The sequence below is a fragment of the Stegostoma tigrinum genome, chromosome 22 (genome assembly GCF_030684315.1).
Source record: "Stegostoma tigrinum isolate sSteTig4 chromosome 22, sSteTig4.hap1, whole genome shotgun sequence".
Taxonomy (NCBI): domain Eukaryota; kingdom Metazoa; phylum Chordata; class Chondrichthyes; order Orectolobiformes; family Stegostomatidae; genus Stegostoma; species Stegostoma tigrinum.
The window spans coordinates 3,383,179-3,410,848 of record NC_081375.1 but is presented as its reverse complement, the minus strand read 5'-3'; the positions used below and the strand labels follow the sequence as shown (position 1 = coordinate 3,410,848).

At 48.5% G+C, this 27,670-nt stretch overlaps 1 protein-coding gene across 1 annotated transcript; it reads left to right on the top strand.

Moving 5' to 3' along the window:
* Positions 1-315: 315 nt before the first annotated feature.
* On the top strand, positions 316-27,614 carry dgke (diacylglycerol kinase, epsilon). The gene is made up of 10 exons (XM_048555312.2): positions 316-1,072; positions 1,780-1,899; positions 3,428-3,571; positions 5,972-6,129; positions 8,996-9,044; positions 11,492-11,605; positions 12,173-12,244; positions 14,192-14,319; positions 25,400-25,511; positions 25,961-27,614. Exons 1-10 carry the CDS (start codon positions 398-400, stop codon positions 26,138-26,140), a joined length of 1,752 nt encoding a protein of 583 aa, XP_048411269.1. The 5' UTR covers positions 316-397; the 3' UTR covers positions 26,141-27,614.
* Positions 27,615-27,670: the final 56 nt, after the last annotated feature.

Sequence of the window (27,670 nt, the reverse complement as noted above, 5' to 3'; positions counted from 1 at the left end):
GTGGGCACTGTCGGAGGGTCAGTGCTGAGGGAGTGGGCACTGTCGGAGGGTCAGTGCTGAGGGAGTGGGCACTGTCGGAGGGTCAGTGCTGAGGGAGTGGGCACTGTCGGAGGGTCAGTGCTGAGGGAGTGGGCACTGTCGGAGGGTCAGTGCTGAGGGAGCGCCGCACTGTCGGAGGGTAACCGCCCCCCGCCCCCGCCCCCGCCCCCGCCCCCGCCGCCGCCCCCGCCCCCGCCCTCGCCCTATGGCGGACTCTGGGTTTTAACGGTCTCCCGCCCGCGCGGGGAGTTTGAAATCGGGCGCGTGTCGTGTGCGCGCCTCCAGCTCCTGCGGTGCGCGGCCTCGCTGCCTCCTGAGCGTGTCCCTCGGCGGGGCCCGGCCGGGCCGGGCCGCGCCGATGGCTGAATCCGGCGACCAGGAGGAGTCCGATACTGCGGGAGAAGCTCAGGCAGAGGGCGAGGCCTCACCTTGGGCCTGTGCCGAGTACCGGCTGCTGGTGTGGACGGCGGCTGCTGTGCTGGTGCCCGTGTTACTGACGCTGTGGTGCAGCGTGAGGAGGGCCCGGCGAGAAGAGGCTCTGAGGAGAGGCCCCGGTCTGGGCCTAGGCTTGGGGCCCTCGCCCGGTGCCTCGGCCCACAGTTGGCGCTACATCGACCTCTTCATGCGCCCCACTTACTGCAGCGTGTGCGGCCAGGCCACTCTTCGCGGCTCCTACTGCCCTTGCTGCGGCCTCTGTGTCGATGATTCGTGCCTGGCCCGCGCCGAGCGCCGGCTCCGCTGTAAAGAGGCGGTGCAGCCGGCTCCGGCTCCGGCCCAGGCCCAGGCCCACCACTGGGTCCGCGGGAACCTGCCGATCTGTAACTCGTGCTCGGTGTGCGGCCTGCAGTGCGGCTCGCAGCCTCGGCTCTGTGATTACCGCTGTGTCTGGTGCCAGCGGGTGGCTCACGATGGCTGCGTGGTCCAGCTCCCCGCCGCCTGTGACCTGGGCCCGCTACGGCGCGCCGTCATCCCCCCGCGGTATCTCTACACGGCCCGGCGGCGGCGGCCGGGCTCCAGGGACCTTCTCAGCCAGGTACCGGCCCTATGTAACCCCCCGCCCCGTCTTCTCCCCCCCCCCCCCGCCCCGTCTTCTCCCCCCCCCCCCCCGCCCCGTCTTCTCCCCCCCCCCCCCGCCCCGTCTTCTCCCCCCCCCCCCCGCCCCGTCTTCTCCCCCCCCCCCCCGCCCCGTCTTCTCCCCCCCCCCCCGCCCCGTCTTCTCCCCCCCCCCCCGCCCCGTCTTCTCCCCCCCCCCCGCCCCGTCTTCTCCCCCCCCCCCGCCCCGTCTTCTCCCCCCCCCCGCCCCGTCTCTCCCCCCCCCGCCCGTCTCTCCCCCCCCCCGCCCGTTTCTCTCCCCCCCCCCGCCCGTTTCTCTCCCCCCCCCGCCCGTTTCTCTCCCCCCCGCGCCCGTTTCTCTCCCCCCCGCGCCCGTTTCTCTCCCCCCCGCGCCCGTTTCTCTCCCCCCCGCGCCCGTTTCTCTCCCCCCCGCCCGTTTCTCTCCCCCCCCGCCCGTTTCTCTCCTCCCCCACAGCGCCATCCTCTCTTACCCCCTTCCCCGTTCCCCACCCTTTCCACTCCTCCTTGTCCCCCTGCCCTCCCCACCCTCTCCATCGCCTCTTTCATTGTTTCCTTTGCATCGTTCCCCCACTCCAGTGTCATTGTGCCTTGTATGTTCAAGTTTGGAATATGTTGGTGTGTTTCAATCTCTGCACTAATGTCCTTCTAATTTATTTCTTTCCAAAGCTCTCTTCCATGTGCCCAGAAGACTGGACCCCAGTTCTCGTCCTGGCAAATGTTCGCAGTGGAAACAACATGGCTCAGGATCTGATGGGAGAATTTCAAACCCTCCTTAATCCCATTCAGGTAATATTTTGAACCTGCGGGAACTTCTTCATTGACATGTGAATGAAAGGAAGATCTGTTATTGTCCAGCACCTTATCTGTCTTCTCAGATTTATGTGGGATCGATTTTGAAGTTCTGAGTTACAACAATGAATGCGTAACTTACTTTTTGGGGGAATGTCACGGTAATAGTGTTCCCCTCCTCTTGCGCTGGTGGTATGGCATTTATTATTTTCCTCTTTTAAGATGCTCACTAAAACTCATCTCATACCTGTTTATGTTGATAGTGCTTTTTTACTTGAAATACGTCTGTGAATTGTCTCATCACAGTTTTGTTACATTTAAGGGTCCTATTGTTAGGAGTCCAGCTGATATTATTCCCAGACTGAAATTTGTCTTGAAAGACCATGTTATGATTTTGTTTTGGTTTTTGACAAGATGTTGCCTCACTGCAACAGAAAACAAGCATGCAAGGCTGCAGATTTGATTTTTCACAATAAAACAGGAGTTTACTATGCCAAAAAAACTCTTTACCCAAAGCGTATGTTTAAAGATTTTGAAATTAGTTTTAAAAAGTCCCAAAATCACCCACTTAGTTGCCCCAAAAGGAAACCCCTTCTTTATCATCTCTTCATTTACCTGTGACTTCAGCTCCCAGCCTTCAGGATTTGTCCACTTTTTCTGGATCCTCATACAACTGAAATCAAAACTTGCTGAGGTTCAAATTACTCCTTGAGTGTTTTAACTATATACTTCTGATCTGGAGCTTTTGCTGAATCCCTAATATTGGTGGCACAGTGAGTCAGTCATTAGCACTGCAGTCTCACTGTGCCAGGGACCTTCGTTTGATTCCAGTCTTGGGTGACTGACTGTGTGGAGTTTGCACGTTCTCCCTTTGTCTGTCGGTTTCCTCTGGGTGCTCCGGTTTCCTCCTGCAGTCTAAAGATGTGCAGGTTAGGTGGATTGGCCATGCTAAATTGCCCATAATGTCCAGGGATGTGTTTACTAGTCGATGAATTAGCCATGGGAGATGCAGCGTTCCAGAGGTAGCATGGGTTTGGGTGGAGTGCTCTTCGGGGGGTTGGTGTGGACTTGTTGGGCAAAATGGCCTGCCTTGACAGTATAGGGTTTCTGTGATTCTAAGATTACCTATTTTTAATTATTCTAAACAGTCTACATAAACCATTCCTTGACCTTCCAAACTAGGCCAAATGTGCAACTTTTTACAGTTTTTGATTGTAAAATCCTCCCAGCCTACACACAAGCTCACCATTTCATGGGATGTCTTTTTCCAATGTTTAAAAATATCACCATGGCTTCAGGAATGCTTATAAGTTTATTATTAAAGCCATTTGGATACACAGAAATGCTACTAAATCAAAAACAAGAAAACTCAATAATAACCAATATTTTAATATGTTTAAATCACATTATGGAAATATTAAATTATTGCTGTGGTTGAGATGACGTGATTTATTTGGATTTTAGTGAGCTGTTTGACCAGGTTCAGTGTAGCAATACCTGAATGTTTTGCATTGTGCCTATGCAGGTTGTTGATCTCGATTCCTCAACTCCATACAAAGCTTTGCAGTTGTGCACACTTCTACCAAAACACACAACGAGAGTGCTGGTTTGTGGGGGAGATGGGACAGTAGGCTGGGTGCTGGACGCCATTGATGAAATGAAATACAAGGTATGAAAGTTCATAATAAGTAGGATGAAATAAATATGCTGTTTGGGCCCTCAGGCCTGCTCCGCCATTCCCTACATCTGCTTTCCCTATAACCCTCTATTCCTGACTGAAAATCGGTGTCTCTTAGTCTTGAATATATGCAAGGACTCTGACCTCGGCTATCTGTGACAAGGAATTCCAAAGAGAGACAATCCTCTGAGAGAAGAAATTCCTTTTCATCTCGGCCTTAAATTGGCACTTCTTTATTCTGAGACTATGCCCTCTGGTGATAGTCTGTCCCATGAGGGGAAGCAACCTTGTAGCATTTATCCTGTCAAACCTCTTAAGAATTCTATATGTCTCAATGAGATCACCTCTCATTCTTCTAAACACTATTTACTAGAGTCCTAGTCTGTTTAGCCTTTGCTCAAAAGACCAGACCAGGGATCATCCAAGTGAAACATCTCTGAACTGCTGCCAATGGAATGATATCCTTCCTTAAACAAAGGGACCAAACTTGTGCTCTAGGTATCATCTCATCAACACCTTGTTCAGTTGCAGTAACACTTCTGTACTCTTATACTCCACTCCCCTTGAAATGAGGGCCTGTACTTTAGTTTTCCTGATTACCTGCTGCATCTGTGTGCTAGCTTTGTGTTTCATGTGCGCATGCTTTCAAGTCCCTTTGTATGCGGCTTTCTGCAATTTTTTTCCAGTTAAACAATATTAAGTTCTTTTGTTCAACCTGCCAAAATGAAAAGCTTCACTTCCTATGTTATACTTTGCCAACATTTTGCTCACATACACACTCTATCAGTGTCTCTCTGTGAACTGTATGTACCCCTCTTGTAACATGCCTTTACATTGATTTTCATGTCATTTGTAAATTTAGCTATGGTACTTTCATTTCCTTTAGAGTAAAGCACCTTTTTTCCCTTTTCATTTGAAAGAAAAGCTAACTTTTATACTGAAAGTAAGGCTTCATTTATACCTTGTATCTAACTCTGTACAACTCCTGTTCTGGGTGCGTTTGATGGACAGAGTAAAGCTAAATCTACTTTTAAACTGAAAGTAACACTTCGTCTGCCCTGATAGTAGGCCCTGACGATGCTGGAGAATCGGCGATAACAAGGTGTAAAGCTGGATGAACAGCTTTAGCAGGCCAAGGAGCATCAGAGGAGCAGGAAAACTGATGTTTCTGAAGAAGGGTGTCAACCTGAATCGTCAGCTTTCCTGCTCCTCTGATGCTGCTTGGCCTGCTGTGTTCGTCCAGCTCTATACCTTGTAATTCTCACTCCCTTTACCCTGTCCCCATCAAATTTTCCCAGTACAGGTACTGCAAGGAAATAGATACAGAGTAAAGATCTCTGTACACTTTCTCCAACAGACACTCCCAAAACAGGGACAACACCATCCTCGGTCCGCCTCCCCCTCTCTCCCTATTTATTCCAGAACCCTCACCCCATCCCCCTCTCTGATGAAGGGTCTAGGCCCGAAACGTCAGCTTTTGTGCTCCTGAGATGCTGCTGGGCCTGCTGTGTTCATCCAGCCTCACATTTTATTATCTTGGAATTCTCCAGCATCTGCAGTTCCCATTATCACTGATACAGTTTTAACCTCACTGCGAAGCCTTATCCAGGGATGCCTAACCTGAAGAAGTTACCCTTCTCCCTCCGGACCAACCTCAGGGAATCTCCCTCCCACTGCAACTCTCTTGTAATCCTCTCCACCTATCTTCTTTTCTCTCCATCTTCGGTCCACCTCCCCCTCTCTCCCTATTTATTCCAGAACCCTCACCCCATCCCCCTCTCTGATGAAAGGTCTAGGCCCGAAATGTCAACTTTTGTGCTCCTGAGATGCTGCTTGGCCTGCTGTGTTCATCCAACCTCACATTTTATTATCTCGAATTCTCCAGCATCTGCAGTTCCCATTATCACTGATACAATTTTAACCTCACTGCGAAGCCTTATCCAGGGATGCCTAACCTGAAGAAGTTACCCTTCTCCCTCCGGACCAACCTCAGGGAATCTCCCTCCCACTGCAACTCTCTTGTAATCCTCTCCACCTATCTTCTTTTCTCTCCATCTTCGGTCCACCTCCCCCTCTCTCCCTATTTATTCCAGAACCCTCACCCCATCCCCCTCTCTGATGAAGGGTCTAGGCCCGAAACGTCAGCTTTTGTGCTCCTGAGATGCTGCTGGGCCTGCTGTGTTCATCCAGCCTCACATTTTATTATCTCGGATTCTCCAGCATCTGCAGTTCCCATTATCACAACACAAGTTGCAAATTCTCTTTTGGATAAATGAGATAACCTGCCATCTGAATTGCTGAAAGTCAGTGTTGTGTGCCTTGTTGTTGCCAATGCCTGATTCTGATCATACTCGTGTAGCATTGGTAATTAAATCTTCTGTTTTTGTTCAGGGACAGGAGCAGTACATGCCATATGTGGCTGTTCTCCCTCTTGGAACAGGCAATGATTTGTCAAACACTCTCGGCTGGGGTGCTGGATACACTGGTGATGTCACAACGGAAGAGATTCTTCAGAATGTTCTAGCCGGGGAGGTAACCAAATTAGATCGGTGAGTTCTGGGTGGATGTAATGGTTAGTTAGTTGAGTAACATCAGCAATCAGCGTTTTTGTAACACATTAGAAAAGGTGCTCCCAGGCCTAACCTGACACAATGGTGGGGATGTTTCGAGTAGTGACTAACACCTTAGCCTTAGTGGGTTTTAAGGAATTCCTTAAAGAAAGAAGATCAACAGTGTGGCAGTGGGATTTAGAGAGATAACTGAGCAAATTAAAAGATGGCTGCCACTGGTGAGGTAAAGACCATAAGAAATAGAAGCAGGAGTAAGCCCCTCAAACCTGCTGCACCATTCAACAGGTCATGGCTGGTTCAATTCCTTTGTATCCACTTTCCTGTATTTTACTTATAACCCTTGATTCTCATACAGATTGAGAATCTATCTATCTTAGCAATACACTTAGGGACTCTGCTCCCCAAGTTTCTATGGTAAGGACTCATAACCCTCAGAGAAGAAATTCCTCCATATAGGTCTTAAATTAGCACCCTGTTATTCTGAGAAAATGCTCTCTGGTTCTAGACTCTCCCGTGAGGCGAAATGTCCTCTTAGAATTTACCTTATCATGCCCCTTAATCCTACATGTCCCAGTGAGATCACCCCTCTTCCTTCTAAACTCCAATGAGTAGAGTCCCAACCTGTTTAACTTCTGCTCATTAGACAATCTCTCCGTACTGGGGATCATCCTAATGAACGCCCTCGACCACATCTCCCGCATTTCCCGCAACTCATCCCTCATACCCCGTCCCCGTGATAACAACCAAAAAAGGATCCCCCTCGTCCTCGCATACCACCACCAAAAAAGGATCCCCCTCGTCCTCACATACCACCCCACTAACCTCCGGATCAAATGCATCATCCTCTGACACTTCCGCCATCTGCAATCTGACACCACCACCAAAGACATTTTCGCCTCCCAACCCTTGTCTGCTTTCCGGAGGGACGACTCTCTCCGTGACTCCCTTGTCCGCTCCACACTCCCCTCCACACCTGGCATTTTTCCCTGCAACCGCAGGAAGTGCTACACCTCCCCCCTCACCCCCATCCCAGGCCCCGTAAGACTTTCCACATCAAGTAGATGCTCATCTGCTAATGTGGTAAACTGCATCTGCTGTACCCGTTGTGGCCTCCTCTACGTTGGGGAAACCAAGCAGAGGCTTGGGTCCACTTTGCAGAACACCTATGCTTGGTTCGCAATAAACAACTGCACCTCCCAGCCGTGAACCACTTCAACTCCCCCTCCCAGTCATTAGACGACATGCCCATCCTGGGCCTCCTGCAGTGCCACAACAATGCCACCCAAAGGTTGCCAGAACGTCAACTCATATTCTGCTTGGGAACCCTGCAGCCCAATGGTATCAATGGGGATTTCATGAACTTCAAAACCTCCCCTCCCCCTACCGCATCCCAAAACCGCCCAGCTTGTCCCTGCCTCCCTGACCAGTTCTTCCTCTCACCTATCCCCTCTCCCACTCAAGCCACACCCCCATTTCCTACCTACAAACCTCATCCCACCCCCTTGATCTGTCTCTCCTTCCTACCTCCCCACCTACACTCACCTTTACTGGCTCCATCCCCTCCTGTGACTTGTCTGTCTTCCCTCCACCTATCTTCTCCTCTATCCAACTTTGATCCGTCTCCCCCTCTCTCCCTATTTATTTCAGAACCCCCTTCCCTCCCCCATTTCTGATGAAGGGTCTAGGCCCGAAACGTCAGCTTTCCTGCTCTTAAGGTGCTGCTTGGCCTGCTGTGTTCATCCAGCTATATGGCTTGTTATCTCTTGTTATCTCAGCTATATGGCTTGTTATCTCTTGTTATCTCAGATTCTCCAGCATCTGCAGTTCCTATTATCCCCAACCACCTTCAGCTGTTTGATCAATGACCTTCTCTCCTTCATAAAATCAGAAGTGGGGATGTTATTTGCTGCAGATTTGCACAATGTTCAGCACCATTTGTGACTCCTCAGATTTGGAAGCTGTACATGTTCAAATGCAACAAGATATTCAGTGCTGTTATGACCACTGAATCCCCTTTCAACATCCTGGGGATTACCATTCACCGGCAACTCATCTGGACTCGTTACATAAACGCAGTGACGAAAAGAGCAGATCAAAGGCTAGGAATACTGTGGCGAATTACTCGCTGCCTGACTCCCCAAAGCCTGTCCTGCAATGCACAAGTCAGGAGTGTGGTGGACTGCTTCCCGCTTGTCTGGATGGGTGCATCTGCAACAACACTTGAGCTTGACACCATCCAGCACTGAACAGCCTGCTCGATTCAATCCCTCCATCATTGATACTCTGCAGCAGTGTGCACTATTGCTAAGGTGCACTGCACAAATTCACCAAAGATCCTCAAGCAGCATCTTCCAAACCCATGACTGCCACCATTTAGAAGGACAAGGACAGCAGATAAATGGAACACCACCATCTTCACGTTGCACTCCAGCGATGCCCACATTCCACAAATGAATTTTAAAACATGGACTTTGCAAGTGATGCACATGTCCTGGAGTGAATATTATGAAAAAAGAATATTTGAGAATTGGAGTTTTCACAGGAACAGAAATGCTGCAAGTGTTCACTGGGTTAGAGATAAAGAGCTAATATATCAGATTGATGACCTTTGCTAAGCATTCACCATTGCTTGCAGGGATTGAGGTGTTATTCACTTTGTGAACTTGAATGAAAATTACATCGGTGTCTGGAAAGCAACTAGTATCTGTACAAACAACACTGAAAGCCTTATGCACATTCCCTGCATGATATAATCCAAGCAGTGTGTTAGCGAAAGAAAATATTGTGGGATAAGGATTGAAAGTCTTTCCAATAATGAATTCCATGTTTCCGATTTTTGCCACAGGTGGAGTGTACGGGTGACAAAGGGATTTTACAGCTTTCACAGGCCCAAGGTAACAGTTACCAATTCACTCAATCACACCCTGCATCCTCGCCCTCCCGCTCCCCCTTCATACCTCTGAAGGGGCAGGTTCTTTCCACCTTGTCACCACTGATGAGGCTGACTCTCTCTCTCCCCCTGACCCCGACCCCTCTTCCCCGCCCCCCCCCGCCATGCCCTCTGCCCTCCCAGCTCTCCTTCCTCCCCCTCCGTCCTGTGCTTTGCTCCTCCACCTGTCTTCCCCCCCCCACCTGTCTTCCCCCCCCCCACCTGTCTTCCCCCCCCCACCTGTCTTCCCCCCCCCACCTGTCTTCCCCCCCCCCCACCTGTCTTCCCCCCCCCCCACCTGTCTTCCCCCCCCCCACCTGTCTTCCCCCCCCCCACCTGTCTTCCCCCCCCCCACCTGTCTTCCCCCCCCCCACCTGTCTTCCCCCCCCCCACCTGTCTTCCCCCCCCCCACCTGTCTTCCCCCCCCCCACCTGTCTTCCCCCCCCCCCACCTGTCTTCCCCCCCCCCACCTGTCTTCCCCCCCCCCACCTGTCTTCCCCCCCCCCACCTGTCTTCCCCCCCCCACCTGTCTTCCCCCCCCCCACCTGTCTTCCCCCCCCCCCACCTGTCTTCCCCCCCCCCCACCTGTCTTCCCCCCCCCCCACCTGTCTTCCCCCCCCCCCACCTGTCTTCCCCCCCCCCCACCTGTCTTCCCCCCCCCCCACCTGTCTTCCCCCCCCCCCACCTGTCTTCCCCCCCCCCCACCTGTCTTCCCCCCCCCCCACCTGTCTTCCCCCCCCCCACCTGTCTTCCCCCCCCCCCACCTGTCTTCCCCCCCCCACCTGTCTTCCCCCCCCCCACCTGTCTTCCCCCCCCCCACCTGTCTTCCCCCCCCCACCTGTCTTCCCCCCCCCACCTGTCTTCCCCCCCCACCTGTCTTCCCCCCCCACCTGTCTTCCCCCCCCACCTGTCTTCCCCCCCCACCTGTCTTCCCCCCCCACCTGTCTTCCCCCCCCACCTGTCTTCCCCCCCCACCTGTCTTCCCCCCCCCCACCTGTCTTCCCCCCCCCCACCTGTCTTCCCCCCCCCCACCTGTCTTCCCCCCCCCCACCTGTCTTCCCCCCCCCCACCTGTCTTCCCCCCCCCACCTGTCTTCCCCCCCCCCACCTGTCTTCCCCCCCCCCACCTGTCTTCCCCCCCCCCACCTGTCTTCCCCCCCCCCACCTGTCTTCCCCCCCCACCTGTCTTCCCCCCCCCCCACCTGTCTTCCCCCCCCCCACCTGTCTTCCCCCCCCCCCACCTGTCTTCCCCCCCCCCCACCTGTCTTCCCCCCCCACCTGTCTTCCCCCCCACCTGTCTTCCCCCCCACCTGTCTTCCCCCCCCACCTGTCTTCCCCCCCCACCTGTCTTCCCCCCCCCACCTGTCTTCCCCCCCCCACCTGTCTTCCCCCCCCCCCTGTCTTCCCCCCCCACCTGTCTTCCCCCCCCCACCTGTCTTCCCCCCCCCACCTGTCTTCCCCCCCCCACCTGTCTTCCCCCCCCCACCTGTCTTCCCCCCCCCACCTGTCTTCCCCCCCCACCTGTCTTCCCCCCCCCCACCTGTCTTCCCCCCCCCCACCTGTCTTCCCCCCCCCCACCTGTCTTCCCCCCCCCACCTGTCTTCCCCCCCCCACCTGTCTTCCCCCCCCCACCTGTCTTCCCCCCCCCACCTGTCTTCCCCCCCCCCACCTGTCTTCCCCCCCCCCACCTGTCTTCCCCCCCCCCACCTGTCTTCCCCCCCCCCCACCTGTCTTCCCCCCCCCCCACCTGTCTTCCCCCCCCCACCTGTCTTCCCCCCCCCCACCTGTCTTCCCCCCCCCCCACCTGTCTTCCCCCCCCCCCACCTGTCTTCCCCCCCCCCCCCACCTGTCTTCTCCCCCCCCCCACCTGTCTTCCCCCCCCCACCTGTCCCGTTCTTCCTCCCCCCCCCACCTGTCCCGTTCTTCCTCCCCCCCCCCCCCCACCAGTCCCGTTCTTCCCCCCCCACCTGTCCCGTTCTTCCCCCCCCCCCACCTGTCCCGTTCTTCCCCCCCCCCCACCTGTCCCGTTCTTCCTCCCCCCCCCCACCTGTCCCGTTCTTCCTCCCCCCCCCCCACCTGTCCCGTTTCTCCCCCCCCACCTGTCCCGCTCTCCCCTACCCTGTTCCTCCCCCCTGACCACCACCCCTCTTCTCCCCACCCCCCCCAACCTCTCCACACCACCCCCCCCAACCTCTCCACACCACCCCCCCCCAACCTCTCCACACCCCCCCCCCCCCCCAACCTCTCCACACCCCCCCCATCACTCTGTCTGCCTGTCTCATTCTCCATGCTAGTGTGTCTATTTAATTCCGGCCCATGGCCTGTAGCAGTGACTGCTTCTGCTGCTGTGGTACAAGCCCCGCCTTGCAGGCTGTCTGATATGCTGTTCTCTGTTCCCATTATTGTTCTCTAGATTTACACGATGAACAATTATTTCTCCATTGGCCCAGATGCTCTCATGGCTTTAAACTTCCACGAATGCAGGCAGCAAAGCCCTTTCCTTTTCTCCAATCGGATTATTAATAAGGTGAGCAGTTCGACATAATTCTGTAAGTGAGATCAATAAGGGTAGCCTCTTTGTGGAATGGTGGGAGCCAACACCAGTTTGCTACGTGTTCTTCTGTGACACTTGCTTTAGAAACTTTTAGAACGAATTACATAACTGGACAGTTGAGGCACTGTCCAGAAGGAGCTTTACTCTGTGTCTAAATGTATGCTGAGCCTTTCAGGATAGCGTGGAGAGTTTTTTTCTCCGTTTAAAAGAGTAGAGAGAGCTTTATTTTAAAAAGGTAGGGCAATCTTTACTTTCAGTTTAAAAGTGTTGGGGGAGCTTTACTCTGTATCTAAGCCTGTGCTGTCCCTGCCTTGAGATGAAATTTCCTGTATTACTATCAGGATTTAGGTCAGTACACTGTGTGCTCCAACTGCTGCCTGTCCAGCACTCCATGAACATATTGTATTGTAGCACTAGTATCAAGGTGTAATGACTCACTCCAGACTGCAGTTCCTGGTCGGCTTTGAGCTAATTGACAGAATTTCTTGCACTGAAGTCAACCTTGGAATCTGTCTCATTGCTGTTATTTATTTTATAAAGGCAGTTTATTTCTTCTATGGGACCAGAGACTGTTTAGTTCAAGCTTGCAAAAATCTGGATCAGAAGATTGAGGTGAGTTTCCTGTTGCCTGGTTGCATTTATACTGTAGTTTCACTGGGCATTTGCAAAGCATGAGTTCATTGCAAGAGTGGGTTTTTTGATGGTGTTTGGTCTTGAGTGATGGATGAGTCGGTAGGTGTGAACAGGGGTGGGAAGCAAGCTTGGTTTGGGCATTAATCTTAGGCTTTATCTCCCCTCAAGCTGAATGGAGCACATCCTGTGGCTCAGACTGGCAGGAAAACCAGGTCTTTCTTCCTGAGAAAGTGCTAGAAATCTGAAAGAAAAATAAACTAATGGAGAAACTCAGCAGGTTTGGCAGCATCTGTGGCGAGAAACAGAGCTTTGAGTCTAGTGACTCCTCTTTAGAACTGGCAGCTAGGAAAAGGTGGTAAATACATATATGCTGAAGATATTGAGTTCGCCCAGAAAGAGAGACAAAGATGGATAATAGTATGCTGATGAGAACCAGCTGATGCTGGGGACCATAAATAGATAATGTTTTGGCTGTGCTGAAAGTAGCCAAATATCATGCCAGGGCCTGGGGTGTCGGGGTGGGTGAAGGACATGGAGGGAGGTGTACAGGTTCTAAAATTATTGAACTCACTGTTGACCCCTAGAGGCTTCAGCGTTCCCAGGCTGATAATGAGATGCTGTTCATTGAAGTACTGCAGCAAGCCTGAGATAGGGATGTTGGCCAGGGAACACTATAGTGTGTTCAAGTAGCAGGCAACTGAAAGCATGGGTCATGTTTGTAGACAGAACAGAGGTGGTCTGCAAAGTGGTCACCTAGTCTGTGTTTCTTTTTCTGACCGAAGTAGAGAAGACGAATTGTGAGCAGCAAATCCATTAAATTGAGTAAAGTGCAGTTAAATCACTGCTTCAGCTGGAAGATGTGTCTGGAGCCTTGGATAGTGAGGTGGGAGGAAATAAACAGAAGGGTGTTGCACCTTCTGTGGTTGCAGTTGAAAGAGGCATCATCAGAACTGATGTGATAGAGCCAGAGAAACTAGGCGAATAAAATAGAGTCTTCACAGAAAACAGGGTGCGAGGATGTGTAGTCAAGGTGGAAGCCAGTGGGTTTGAAGTAGATATTGGTAGCCAGTCTTTCCCCAGCAACGGAAACAGATGTCAAGGAAGAGAAGGGAGGAGTGAGAGATGGACCAGATGAAGGTGAGAGTGGGGTGAAAATTGGAAGCAAAATTGATAAAACTTCTCCAATTCGGGACTAAAGAGGAAAGCAGTGCCAATGATGTTATCAATATACCAGAGAAAATGTTGTGGGTGGAGCCTCGAGTGGGACTGGAACGATGAATGTTCCACGTACCCCACAAAGAAACATGCATAATTGGAGCCTGTGCAGGTATCCACAGCCACCCCTTTGACCTAAAGAAAGTGAGAGGAGTTAAAGGAGAAATTATTTAAAGTGAGTACAAGCTTGGCCAGGTGGAGGTTGATGGTGAGAGATAGGGACAGTTCATATCTTTTTTCCAGAAAGAAGTGGAGAGCCCTGAGACCATCCATTTGGGGGATGGATGTACAGAGGAATTCTGTGACCATGGTAAAGAGGAAGTGACTGGAGCCCGCAAACTGGAAATTCTGAAACTGACGTAAAGCATCAGAAGAATCATGGATATAAGGGCCTAGACAAGAGTATTCCTGATTTTTCAGGTCCATCTGTACTTGCTGTGTGCAAATTGCTGCTGTGTTTCCTATGCACCAACTCTTCAAAGCTGGATTTCGATGGGTGAAGGTGTTTGAAAAACCCTGGTGGGCTGTATGGGCTTATAGAATCCATCCCGTCACTGGTCAGCAGGAGGTCCTGACCCTAGTCAAGTCAACCCTTTCCTGAGCCTTCCTTCCTGTTAATGAGTCCTGTGGGGAGAATGGTACCTCTGCTGTCTCTCTCAATCTATCCTTCTTTGCTTTCTCTCATCTGTACCCACTTCACCCAAAACACAGTTGGAGCTGGATGGGGAAAGGATTGCATTGCCGAAACTGGAGGGGATTATCGTTCTCAACATTGCTTACTGGGGAGGGGGCTGTCGGCTTTGGGAAGGCACAGGGGACAAGTCTTATCCTCCTGCCAGGTAAGTCCTATTTTAACAATAGGCTTAAAGCAGATACTGAGATGGGTAAACTCTGTCCCACCTTGGGTGCAGGGATCCTGTGACTTGTAAGGTTGTGCCCTTTTGCCCTGCACACTGGGTATATGTGTAAAGGTAATATCTTAGAGTGAGTCAGCCCTTCATGGGTGGCGAGACAGAGCAAGTGAACCCCTTTGGGTGTGGGGGAAGTGGAGAGAAAGCGAGTGAATTAACCCCATTTGGTGAGAGAGAGTTAAGCCCTTCATGGGAGGATCAGGGGAAGAGTTGTGCTAAATGATTTGGGGTTGAATCATTGAAGGAAGTGGGAGTGAGCTTTGGTAAAGATGATCAATTGTGTTTTCCCAGCATTTAATGAATTTTCATCAGTCTTTTAAGACTGGATGTTCTGCAAAGAGCAAATCTGGCATTGACTGTATCTGTTTAACCATACTATCAGAAATTCTGACGAAAGAAAAGTCAGCCTATCTGACTGTAATATTGATATCTAATTGTGATATGAGAGCATGGAGGATGTGGGACTGTATGCTGGAGAGGTGATTGGCAAGAGAAAAACCAAGGCTGTGTCAGTGCAGTTACAAGTGAGAATTGTGTTCCAGCTGCAACTTGCTCTGTGGACTTCACAAACAGAAGAAAATAGGTGTGGTGCCCTGTAGATGGAGGAGGCAACAATAAAATGATATTGCTTGGTGATTAAGTCCCATATTGTGATCAGGACAGACTGGGAATAATCAGAAATGAGATTGGATCACCTAAACTAACCACAATCGTTAACTAGCCTGTCCATTGCCTCTCTGTTAGGAGTAGCAAAATAGATCAGGGAGAAGGTCTCACTGTGGGTGAGAACATTGGGCCCTGTGCAATAATATGGGGTGACTATGGTCTAATGAAAGAACGAGGGGCTCTGGCAAAACAACACATTGGAGTGACGGACTTCCCAAGGTTGATGACTAAGCTGATAGAAAGAGGAATTAACACAGGATTGATCAAAGGACTTTGATTTTAAAAGGATCAAAAGTTATAGATAAATACACACTTCCAAAAAAACAAGGGGCTACTTCAAATTTCAGTAACGTATGGGTAAATTAAGAGGTGAGAAATAAATTACAATTGTTAATGCACTAATATAAATGATATATCAAGGTGTGTAAAAGTAAATACGATGATTAGTAGAGCCATAAAGAAAACCAGAAGGAAATATGAAGAGAGTGTCTGTGTTGACCAATGACCTGCAGTAAAAGACGACTTGAGCAATGTGATCTGAGACCTGAAAGAGTGGGTTAGCAGCAGGTACAAGGGAACACCACCCCTTCAAGTTCCCCTCCAAGCCACTCACCATCCTGACTTAGGAATATATCACTGTTCCTTCAGTGTCAATGGGTCAAAATCCTGGACTTCCTTACTGAGGGCATTGTGGGTCACCCTACAGCATGTGGACAAAGTCCGTAAAGTTTCAGGGATGTGGAGGAGAGGATCGGCAAAACGATTCTGGGCAGGAGTGAAAGGAATAGGGTGGTCATTATGGGATACTTTAACTTCCCCAGCATTGACTGGAAATGCTATAACTCTAGTACGTCGGATGGATCAGTTTTTGTCCAATGTGTGCAGGAGGGTTTCCTGACTCAGTGTGTCGAAGGGCCAACGAGGGGAGGCCACACTGGATCTGGTGCTTGGTAATGAACCAGGCCAGGTGTTTGATGTAGTGGTAGGTGAGCACTTTGGAGACAGTGACCGTAATTCGGTTATGTTTAGTTTAGCGATGGAAAGGGATAGGAACATGCCACAGGGCAAGAGTTATAGATGTGGGAAGGGCAATTATAATGCAATTAGGCAAGACTTAGGAGGCATAGAATGGGTTAGCAAAATGCAGGGGATGGGGACAGTCGAAATGTGAAGCTGGCTTAAGGAACAGATATTGCGTGTCCTTGATTGATATGTCCCTGTCAGGCAGGGAGGAAGTGATAAGATAAGAGAACCGTGGTTTACTAAAGAAATTTTATCTCTTGTTAAGCGGAAGAGGGAGGCTTATGTGACAATGAGACGAGATGGTTCAGATGAGGCGATGGAGAGTTATAGATTAGCTAGGAAGGATTTAAAGAGATTGTTAAGAAGAGCAAGGAGGGGACATGCGCAGACATTAGCAGGTAGAATAAAGGAGAACCCTAAAGCTTTCTATAGGTATGTGAGGAATAAGAGGATGACTAGTGTAGGAATAGGGCTAGTCAAAGATGGAAGTGGGAAGTTGTGTGGGGACCCTGTGGAGATCGGAGAGGTGCTAAATGATTATTCCTCATTTGTTTTCACTCAGGAAAAGAGGAGAAGACTGAATTACGGGTTATTAGAATTGAAAGGATTGAGGTTAGTAAGGACGAGATGTTATCAGTTCTATAAGGTGTGAAGTTAGATAAATCCTCTGGGCTGGATGGGATTTTTCTGAGGATTCTCTGGGAAGCTAGGGAGAAAGTGGCAGAGCCTTTGGCCTTGATCTTTGAGTCTTCATTGTTCACAAGTTTAGTACCAGAGGACTGGAGGATTGAAAATGTTGTGCCCTTGTTCAAGAAGGGCAGTAGGGATGACCCAGGTAATTATAGACCAGTGAGCCTTACGTCTGTTGTAGAAAGTTTTGGAAAGGATTATAAGAGATAGGATTTATAATCATCTAGCAAGCAACAATTTGATTGGAGATAGTCAACGTGGATTCGTCAAGGGCAGGTGGTATCTCACAAACCTCACTGAGTTTTTTGAGAAAGTGACCAAGCATGTGGATGAGGGAAGGGCAGTTGACGTGGTGTACATGGACTCCAGTGAAGCCTTTGATAAGGTTCCACACGGTAGGCTATTAGAGAAAATATGGGGGCATGGAATTGAGGGAGATTTTGCAATTTGGATTAGAAACTGGCTTTCTGTAAGAAGGCAACAAGTGGTGGTTGATGGAAAATATTCAACCTGGAGTCTGGTTATTAGTGGTGTGCCTCAAGGATCTGTTTTGGGTACACGGATGTTTGTCATTTTTATAAACGGCATCGGCGGATGGGTTAGTAAGTTTGCAGATGACACTAAAATCGGTGGAGTGGTGGACAGTGTGGAAGAATGTTGCAGGTTGCAGGGAGACTTATATAAACGGCAGAATTGGGCTGAAAGGTGGCAAATGGAGCTCAATGCAGATAAATGTGAGGTGATTCACTTTGGGAAGAATAGTAGGAAGGCAGAATACCGGGTCAATGGAAAGATTCTTGGTAGTGTGGATGTGCAGAGGGATCTTGTTGTCCATGTACATAGATTCTTGAAAGTTGCCACCCAGGTTGATAGTGCTGTTAAAAAGGCATACGGTGTGTTAGGTTTTATTGGTAGAGGGATTGAGTTCCAGAGCCGTGATGTCATGCTGCAACTGTACAAAACACTAGTGCGGCCTCATTTGGAATATTGCGTGCAGTTCTGGTCGCCCCATTACAGAAAGGATGTGGAAACATTGGAAAAGGTACAGAGGAGATTTACTAGGATGTTACCAGGATGTTGCCTGGTCTGGAGCACAGCTCTTATGAAGAAAGGTTGAGGGACTTGGGTCTGTTCTCATTGGAGAGAAGACGGCTAAGAGGGGATTTAATAGAGACATACAAGATGATCAGAGGATTAGATAGGGTGGACAGTGAGAGTTTTTTTTTCCTAGGATGATGACTTCAGCTTGTACAAGGGGGCATAGTTACAAATTGAGGGGAGATAGATTTAAGACAGATGTCAAAGGCAGGTTCTTTACTCAGAGAGTGGTAAGGGTGTGGAACGCCCTGCCTGCCAATGTAGTTAACTCAGCCACATTAGGGGCATTTAAACAGTCCTTGGATAAGCATATGGATAATGATGGGATAGTGTAGGGGAGGGGCATAGATCAGTTCACAGGTCGGCACAACATCGAGGGCCGAAGGACCTGTTCTATGTTCTATGTACTTGTGGTTCAAGAAGTCAGCTCACCACATTCTCAAGAGCAACTGGGATGGGCAATAAATGCTGGCCAGTGATACAACCAGTGACACCCATGTACCATGATGTCAGTTAAAATGGACTTGGAACTAATCAAGCTGAAATTTAGTTGGCAGTATCATTGTCCAGCAGAGGGCAGCTGACAAGAGCCTCTTCTGTTTTAATAGCATTCTATGGTCAGACTCTGGCTCACATTTTTAATTTATTGCAAAATGATAGTTTATTGATGTCACTACAATCCAGCCACAAAGTGCAAAACTCATTGGCTAATTTAACATGATCCTGTAAATAGGAAGACCTGGAGAGATGTTTTATCATCTTTCTTCTGAAAATCCAAATACCATTTCTCTATGCTTCTACGTATTGGCCATTCGGCTCTACACTGTTCACTGTGATCATGGCTGATCATCTAACTCAATACCCTGTTCCCACCTTCCCCCAAACCCTTTAATCTTCTTAAAAGTAAGAACTATATCAAACTCCTCCTTTAAAATGTAATGTTTGACCTTGACTGTTTTCCATAACAGAATCCCACAGGCTCACTGATATCTCAGTGAAGACATTTTGCCTCACCTCAGTCCTAAATGGCCTAATTCATATTCTTACAGTGTGACCCCTAGTTCTGCACTCCTTATCATTGGGAACATCCTCCCTGTGTTTATCCTATCTATTCCTGTTAGAATTTTAGGTTATAATGAGATTCCCCCTTATTCTTCTAAATTCCAGTGAATTTAATCCTAACTAATCCTGTCTCCTCATACATCCTGCCATACCAGGAATCAGTCTAGTAAACATTCACTGCTCTCCCTCCATAGCCAGAACATCCTTCCTCCGATGACAAGACTAAAACAGCGCACACAACTCCAGGTGTGATCTCGTTAAGACCCTGTAAAATGGCAGCAAGGATCCCTTCTCCTCTACTTGAATCCGCTGACTGCCACCGTACCAATTATCTTCTTCATGAAGCAAGTGCATGCTTACCTTAAGCAACTGCTGTACGAGGACTCAGGTTTCGTTGTACTTCTGCATTTCCCAATCTATCACCATTCTGATGATAATTGCTTACCTACTTTTGCTCCAAAATTTATCTACATTATACTGCATCTGTCGTGCATTTGTCTCTGCTTGTCCAAATCACACTGAAGCATCTCTGCATCCTCCTCACCACTCACCCTTCCATCCAGCTTGAATTTATCTATGAATTTGGAGATATTACATTAAGTTGCCTTATCTAAATCATTAACATACATTGTGAATATACCACCTCCACTGGCTCTCCCTTATCTATTCTACTAGTTATGTCTTCAAAAAAATTCCGGTAGGTTGTCAAACGTTATTTCATTTCTGTAAATCCATGTTGGCTTTGAGCAGTCCCATTTGTTTTTTTCAAATATCCTGTTACTGCATCCTTTTCCATCTCCTTCCTTTAAGAAACCGTGGGACTATATTTGCCACTCTCTGGTCTGCTAATACAATCCCAGATTTTGTGGAATTTTGGAAGGTGACAGTTAAGTCGTTCACTATTTTCATAGCTACTTCCTTTAATGCCCTGGGATGTAGATTATCAGGCCCTGGGATTTAGTAGCTTTCAGTCCCATTAATTTCTCCACCATAGTTTTTTTTAAACTAATACTAATTTCCTTCACTTCCTCCTCCCAAAAAGCCTTAACTTCTTAGAAATGCTAAGGAAGCAATTTATGTCATCTCCTGTGAAGACAACTAAAGTAATTTTTCAATTGTTCTGCTGTTTGTGATTTAACATAATTTAGTTTCAAACTGAAAGGAGTCTACATTTGCCTTCACTAATATTTCATTTTCATATGCTTACCAAACCTCTTACAGTGTGCATTTATATTCCTTCCAAGTTTAAAGTCATTGAGTCAGACAGCACAGAAACAGACCCTTCGGTCCAACTCATCTATGCTGACCAGGTTTCCCAAACTAATCTAGTTCCATTTCCCTGTGTTTGGCCCATATCCCTCTGAACCCATCCTATTTATGTACGTCTAAGATTCTTTTAAATGTATTTATACCTGCATCTACTGCTTTCTCTGGCAATTCATTCCATATATGAACCATTCTGTATGTGGAAAAAGTTACCCCACAGGCCCATTTAAATCTTTCTCCTCTCAACTTAAAATATGCCTCCTAGTTTTGAATTCCACACTGCCGCCACCCCCCACCCAAACCACCCTAGAGAAAAGATCTTTGCTATGCACTTTATGTCCTTCATGATTTTACAAACTTCTAAGGTCACCCCTCAAAACCAGCTATGCTTTAGTGAAAAAAGTTGCAGCCTGTCCTTTTAACTCCAAGCCTCCACTCCTGGTAGAAATCCTTGTAAAACTTTTCTGCATCATTTCTGACTTAATAATATCCTTCCTATAGTAGGGCAATCAGAATTGTACATAGTACTCTAGAAAAGGCCTCACCAATGTCCTGTACAGCCACAACATGACGTCCAAACTCCTGTACTGACCAATAAAAGCAAGCATACTAAAAGCCGCTTTCACTATCCTATCTATCTGCAACTCCACTTTCAAGGAACTATGAACTTGCATTCCTAAATTGCCTTATTTGGCAACACTCCCTAGGACCTTACCATTAAATGCATAAGACCTGCCCTGTTTTGCCTTGCCAAAATGCATCCCTAACTCACTTTTATGTAAATTAAACTCCATCTGCCACTCCTTGGCTCATCTGATCAAGATCCCATTGTAATCTGAGGTAACCTTCTTTGCTGTCCACTAAACCTCCAATTTTGCAAACTTATTCTCTATACCTTCTATGTTCACATCAGAATCATTTGTATAAATGATGAAAAGCAGTGGACCCAACACTGATCCTTGTGGCACACTGCTGGTCACAGGCCTCCAGTCTGAAAAGCAACCCTCCACCACCCTCTGTCATCTGCCTTTGAGGCAGTTCTGTATCCACATGGCTAGTTCAGTCTGTATTCCATGTGATTTAACCTTGCTATCCAGTCTACCAAGATGAATACTGTGAAACGCCTTACTGAAATCCACATAGATCATGCCCTCTGCTCTGCCCTCATCAATCTTCTTTGTTACTACTTCACCAGAATTGAAGGTGTCGTGGACAGTGAAGAAGGTTACAAAAACAAAGTTGCTGGAAAAGCTCAGCTGGTCTGGCAGTATCTGTGAAGGAGAAAACAGAGTTAATGTTTCGGGTCCAGTGACCCTTCCTCAGCACTAATGGTGGCTGGGAAAATGCCAATTTGGTGAAGAAAGTTACCTCAGTGTACAACAGAACCTTAATCAGTTGGGCCAATGGGCTGAGGTGTGGCAGATGAAGTTTAATTTAGATAAAATGTGAAGTGTTGCATTTTAGAAAGGCACACCAGGGCAGGACTTATACACGTAATGGTAAGGTTCTAGGGAGTGTTGCTAAACAAAGTGCAGGTTCATAGTTCCTTGAAAGTGGAGTCGTAGGTAGATAAGGCAGTGATGGGTGTGTGTATGGAATAAGCTGCCAGAGGAAGTGGTGGAGGCTGGTACAATGATAACATTTAAAAGGCTTGTGGATGGGTATGTGATTAGGAAGGGTTTAGCGGGATATGGGCCACATGCTGGAAAATGGGACTAGATTTATTCAGGCTATCTGGTCGCCATGGATGAATTGAATGTAAGGATCTGTTTCTGTGCTATATAGAACATTGAACATTATAGCGCAGTACAGGCCCTTCGGCCCTTGATGGTTTCACGAGTCAGCGCAACAATCTGAAGCCCATCTAACCTACACTATTCCATTATCATCTATATGTTTATCCAGTGACCATTTAAATACCCTTAAAGTTGGCGAATCTCCTACTTTTGCAGACAGGGCATTCCATGCCCTTACTACTCTCCGAGTAAGGAACCTACCTCTTGACATCTGTCCTATATCTTTCACCCCTCAATTTAAAGCTATGTCCCCTCGTGCTAGCCATCACCATCCTAGGAAAAAGGCTCACTGTGCACCCTATCTAACCCTCTTAATTGAGACATATAAAATAATCAGTCACCTCTCAACCTTCTTCTCTCTAATGAAAACAGCCTCAAGTCCCTCAGCCTTTCCTCTTAAGAACATCCCTTCATACCAGGCAACATCCTAGTAAATCTCCTCTGCACCCTTTCCAAAGCTTCCACATTCTTCCTGTAATGTGGCGACCAGAACTGTACGCAATACTCCAAGTGTGGCCGCACCAGAGCTTTGTACAGCTGCAACATGACCTCATGGCTCTGAAACTCAATCCCTCTATCCATAAAACCTAAAACATCGTACACCTTCTTAACAACCCTCTCAACCTGGGTGGCAATTTTCAGGGAGCTATACACACAGGCACCAAGATCTCTCTGCTCACCCACTATCAAGAATCTTACCATTAGCCCAGTACTCTGTATTCCTGTTACTCCTTCCAAAGTAAATCACCTCACACTTTTCCACATTAAACTTTATTTGTCACCTCTGAGCCCAGCTCTGCAGCTTATCTATGTCTCTCTGCAACCTGCAACATCCTTCGTCACTCTCCACAGCTCCACCAACTTGAGTGCCATCTGCAAATTTACTGACCCATTCTTCCTCGCCCTCCATCCAGGTCATTTATAAAAATGACAAACAGCTGTGGACCCAAGTAACTGGTCTCCAGGATGAACATTTCCCATCAATACCACCATCCTCTGTCTTCCTACAGCTAGCCAATTTCTGATCCAAGCTGCTAAATCACCCTCAATCCCATGCCTTTGTATTTTCTGCAGTAGCCTACTGTGGGGAACCTTATCAAAAGCTTTACTGAAATCCACATACATCACATCAACCACTTTACCCTCATCCACCAATCTGGTCACCTTCTCAAAGAACTCGATAAGGTTTGTGAGGCACGACCTTCCCTTCACAAAACTGTGCTGACTATCCCTAATCAATTTATTCTTTTCTAGATGATTATAAATCCTATCCCTTATAACCTTTTACAACACTTTACCAACAACTGAAGTAAGGCTCACTGGTCTATATTTACCAGGGTTGTCCCTACTCCCCTTCTTGAACAGGGGAACCACATTTGCTATCCTCCAGCCTTCTGGCACTATTCCTGTGGACAATGACAATATAAAGATTAAAGCCAAAGGCTCTGCAATCTCCTCCCTAGCTTCCCAGAGAATTCTAAGATACATCCCATCCAGCCCAGGGGACTTATTTGTTTTCACACTTTCCAGAAACACTTTTGTTGGCCTATCTACATACTGCGTCAGAAAACCCTCCTGCACACATTGAACAAAAAATGATCCACCTGAAGTACTCAAACTATAGCGTTTCCAACCAATATTTGAAAAGTTAAAGCCCCCATAACAACTACCCTGTTACTTTCGCTCCTATCCAGAATCATCTTTGCAAACCTTTCCTCTACATCTCTGGAACTTTTCGGAGGCCTATAGTAAACTCAATGGGGTGACCTCTCCTTTCCTGTTTCAAACCTCAGCCCATATTACCTCAGTGACGAGTCCTCATCCAACATGATTCTGCCACCGTAATACTGTCCTTGACTAACAATGCCACACTTGCCCCTTTTTTAACCACCTTCCCTGATCTTACGGAAACATCTAAACCCTGGAACCTGCAACATCCATTCCTGTCCCTGCTCTATCCATGTCTCCGAGATGGTCGCAACATCGAAGTCCCAGGTACCAATCCATGCTGCAAGCTCACCCACCTTATTCCAGATACTCATGGCGTTGAGGTAGACACACTTCAAACCACCCTCCTGCCTGCCGGTACACTCCTGTGACCTTGAAACCTTATTCATGACATCACTACTCTCAACCTCCTGTACACTGGATCTACAATTCAGGCTCCCATCCTCCTGCTGAATTAGTTTAAACCCTCCCGAAGAACATTAGCAAATTCCCAGCAAATTCCCCCCCAGGGTTTGGTCCCCCTCTGGTTCAGGTGTAGACCATTCCATTTGTAGAGGTCCCACCTACCCGAGAATGAGCCCAATTATCCAGGTATCTGAATCCCTCTCTCCTGCACCACCCCTGTAGCCACGTGTTCCACTGCTCTCTTTCCCTATTCCTCACCTCACTAGCGCATGGCACAGGTAACAAATCGGGGATAACAACTGTTTGTTCTAGCTGTAAGCTTCCACCCTAGCTCCTTGAATTTCTGCCTTACATCCCCATCTCTTTTCCCAACTATGTCATTGGTGTCTATGTGGACCTCGACTTGAGGCTGTTCCCACTTCCCCCTTAGGGATCCCAAAAACACGACCCAAGACGCCATGGACCCTGGCACCTGGGAGGCAACACACCAACCGCGAGTCTCTCGTTCCCACAGAATCTCCTATCTGTCCCCCGAACTATGGAGTCCCCAATGACTAATGCTCTCTGCCTCTTCCCCCTTTCCCTTCTGAGCAACAGGGACAGACTCCGTGCCAGAGACCTTTACCCCATTGGCTCTCTCCTGGTAAATCGTCCCCTGCAACAGCATCTAAAACGGTATACTTGTTATTGAGGGGAACAGTCACAGGGGATCCCTGCACTGTCTGCCTGTTCCCTTTCCGTGCCCTGACTGTAACCCATCTACCTTTTTCCTGTACCTGTGGTGTGACTACCTCCCTGTAACTCCTCTCAATTACCCCCCAGCCTCCCGAATGATCCAAAGTTCATCCAGCTCCAGTTCCCTTTCGCAGTTTCTGAGGAGCTGGAGTTGGGTGCACTTCCTGCAGATGTAGTCAGCAGGGACACTAGTGGTGACCCTTACCTCCCACATTCTGCAGGAGGAACATTCAACTGCCCCGACATCCATTCCCATTATTCTAAATTCCCAAAGAGACTATCAAAAAACACTATAACTTTACCAAATCGGCACACAGAACCTTTTGTTTTTGGTTAGAGGAGGAGGCTGGGTGGGAGACACTATCTAAATAGTGTTTCGGGAAAAGCAACTGTCCCAATATAGTACCTCACCTCGCGCTCTCTCCCGACTCTCGCTGCTGAACAAATGATGTGTCTCTGACTCTAAATACGTTCTTTAAGTTGATAATGTGAATTGAGTGTGTTCTCTGTCCTCCTAACTGTATTCCTTTACCTTACAGTCATAGTGATGGGCTGTTGGAAGTAGTTGGTGTTTATGGCTCATTCCATTGTGCTCAAATCCACGTGAAATTGGCCAACCCAGTACGACTGGGCCAGGCCCACACTGTCAGAGTAAGTACACACCTCCCAGAGCCCAGACAACACTCTGGGGTGGGGAAAAACAACCTGGAAATGGGGCTTTCCTGACAACAGGCACCACTGCAACCTGAGCCCTGGGTGATGCAGGTGGCTGTGGGTTGTGTTTAGATGCCATGGTGTTTGGGTGCACACTTTCTTCTCTGGCATTTCAGGAGGTTTGGTTTCTTGGGGTCACGGCCTCCTGTTTTCTGGGAGGACGTGCGGTGCCTGGTTTTCTGAAGGCGGGAGCAGGCATGCCCAGGTTTCTGGGAAGGAGAGGAGGTACAGTGCCAGATTTTCTGGAAGTTTCTGGAAATGGGGGCAGTGGCGCCCTGATTTCGGGGGGTGGGGAATGGTGGAAGTGCCTGGTTTTTCTGGGAGGGAGGGAGTGCGATGCATTGTTACTGGTCCTGTGTTGAATTTGTTTGCTCTGTTCCTCTCAGCTGATTCTGAAGAACTCGGTGATGCCCATGCAGGTTGATGGGGAACCCTGGGTTCAGGGACCATGTACTGTTGTGATCACTCACAAAACCCAAGCACTGATGATTTCACCATCAAAACAGCAGCCAGAGGATGATCTCCCGAGTGGGAGTGCATCAGCACAAGGCACAGTGAAAAGTTGATACTGGCATTCAGAGAGATACAGAGGCTATCCTGTCCAAACTGCCTGTCTGTGGGGTTGAAGGGGTGTCTGTCGTAACAGGGAAAGATGCACTTTACCAGAGTAACTTTACTCCTCTCAGCTTGACTGATGATGAGCAGAAAGAGATGACAGCCGAGAAACATCAGATACTGCGATCCATGAGAGAGCTGGAGGGAGGGAGTGTGATCACTGTGGCTGGGGGATCCCCTGATCCTTGGGATTGGGCATGATTACTTTGTGGGAAATTGTTTGCTGCAGGACAGTGGAGGGACAACAGGAATCGGGGTGGGGGATGATTTCTGATTACATCTGCAAGAGCTGTCTTGTAGAGGGAAATTTACTCCGAATCTGACCCTGTGCTATCCCCGTCCTGGGAGTGTTTCTTGGGGACAGTGTAGAGAGAGCTTTACCCTACCCTGTATTTAATCCGGTGCTGTCCCTGTCCTGGGAGTGTTTGATGGAGACAGGGTCAGGGTTGAAGTATGTTATCTTCCCAAATACAATGTTTACCAAAGGCAGCGTGCTGACCCTGTCCCCTCTCCCCCACGGTCTTGTTTAGTTAATACAGTTCCCCCACATTGGTAATTCCCAGCAGATAGATTGGGTTGGCTGGTTTAATTTTTGCTGCCCCTCCCCTGGACCAGCTTTCTGTTTCTGAAGTTATTGTTTCTGGATCGTTGTGGTTTACAGTTTATTTTTTGTCTTGCTGTGTTTGCACTGATTCTGGACCTAATTGAGTCTTTGCACTGTGGCTGTTTACCGTGGTTATTGTTACTGCTTCATCCATATTCTTACTGCAGGAATCTGGATTGCACTGCTGATAGCTGACACTGTCTGAGTTGCAGGTCAACAACTGACTGGCTGGCTGAAAACAGGTTAACAACATTTCTGTAACCAAGAGAAAAGTCCCAAACTGCTTCCTAGGTGCAGTTCTCAAACACAATTGGACCCTGAGCCACATCAGGAGATTAAAACGAGAGAGAGAGAAATTTTAAAGGCTAAGGAGGTCTGAGGCTAAGCTTTGTTTGTGGCTTTCATGGAAACACAGAACCGAGAGGCACCTGGAGAGGTCCAGGTTCTGCTATACCCCAGGCCCCACAATCCCTCATCAGTGGGGGTCATGAAGTGAGGCTGCTCCTGGGGATTGGGGGAATGGAGGGGATTGTGTTTGGACCGTGCCGAACTGTTGTTAACCCCACTTCCACCCTGATCAGGATTGAGTATTTGGGTGAGACTGATTCTGCTCTTGAACCAGATTCTGTCTTTTTCCCTGATTTGGAAAGTGGTCTCCATATGTCACATTTTTATCTTCCCTTGCTCCTGGGAGCAGTGATGTCGTGTTCTCATTCCATCTGTTGTAATTTGTGTAAATGGGGAGGGAAGATTAATGTCCTGATTGTGGTTAAACTTTGTGTCATAAATAATGTGAAATAAATTTAGCGCTAGCTCTATAACAGTGTTTCTTTTGTCTTCTGCTCCAGATTAATTAATGGTTAGAGTTTTACAGCAT

What these genes read in the sequence shown, in the direction of transcription:
- dgke (XM_048555312.2), top strand. Translation starts at nt 398, where the DNA reads ATGGCTGAATCCGGCGACCAGGAGGAGTCCGATACTGCGGGAGAAGCT. An exon ending in ACAGCTTTCACAGGCCCAAG is followed by an intron (nt 9,045 to 11,491) that starts GTAACAGTTACC and finishes ATTGTTCTCTAG; the next exon opens with ATTTACACGATGAACAATTA. An exon ending in AAGTCTTATCCTCCTGCCAG is followed by an intron (nt 14,320 to 25,399) that starts GTAAGTCCTATT and finishes TTTACCTTACAG; the next exon opens with TCATAGTGATGGGCTGTTGG.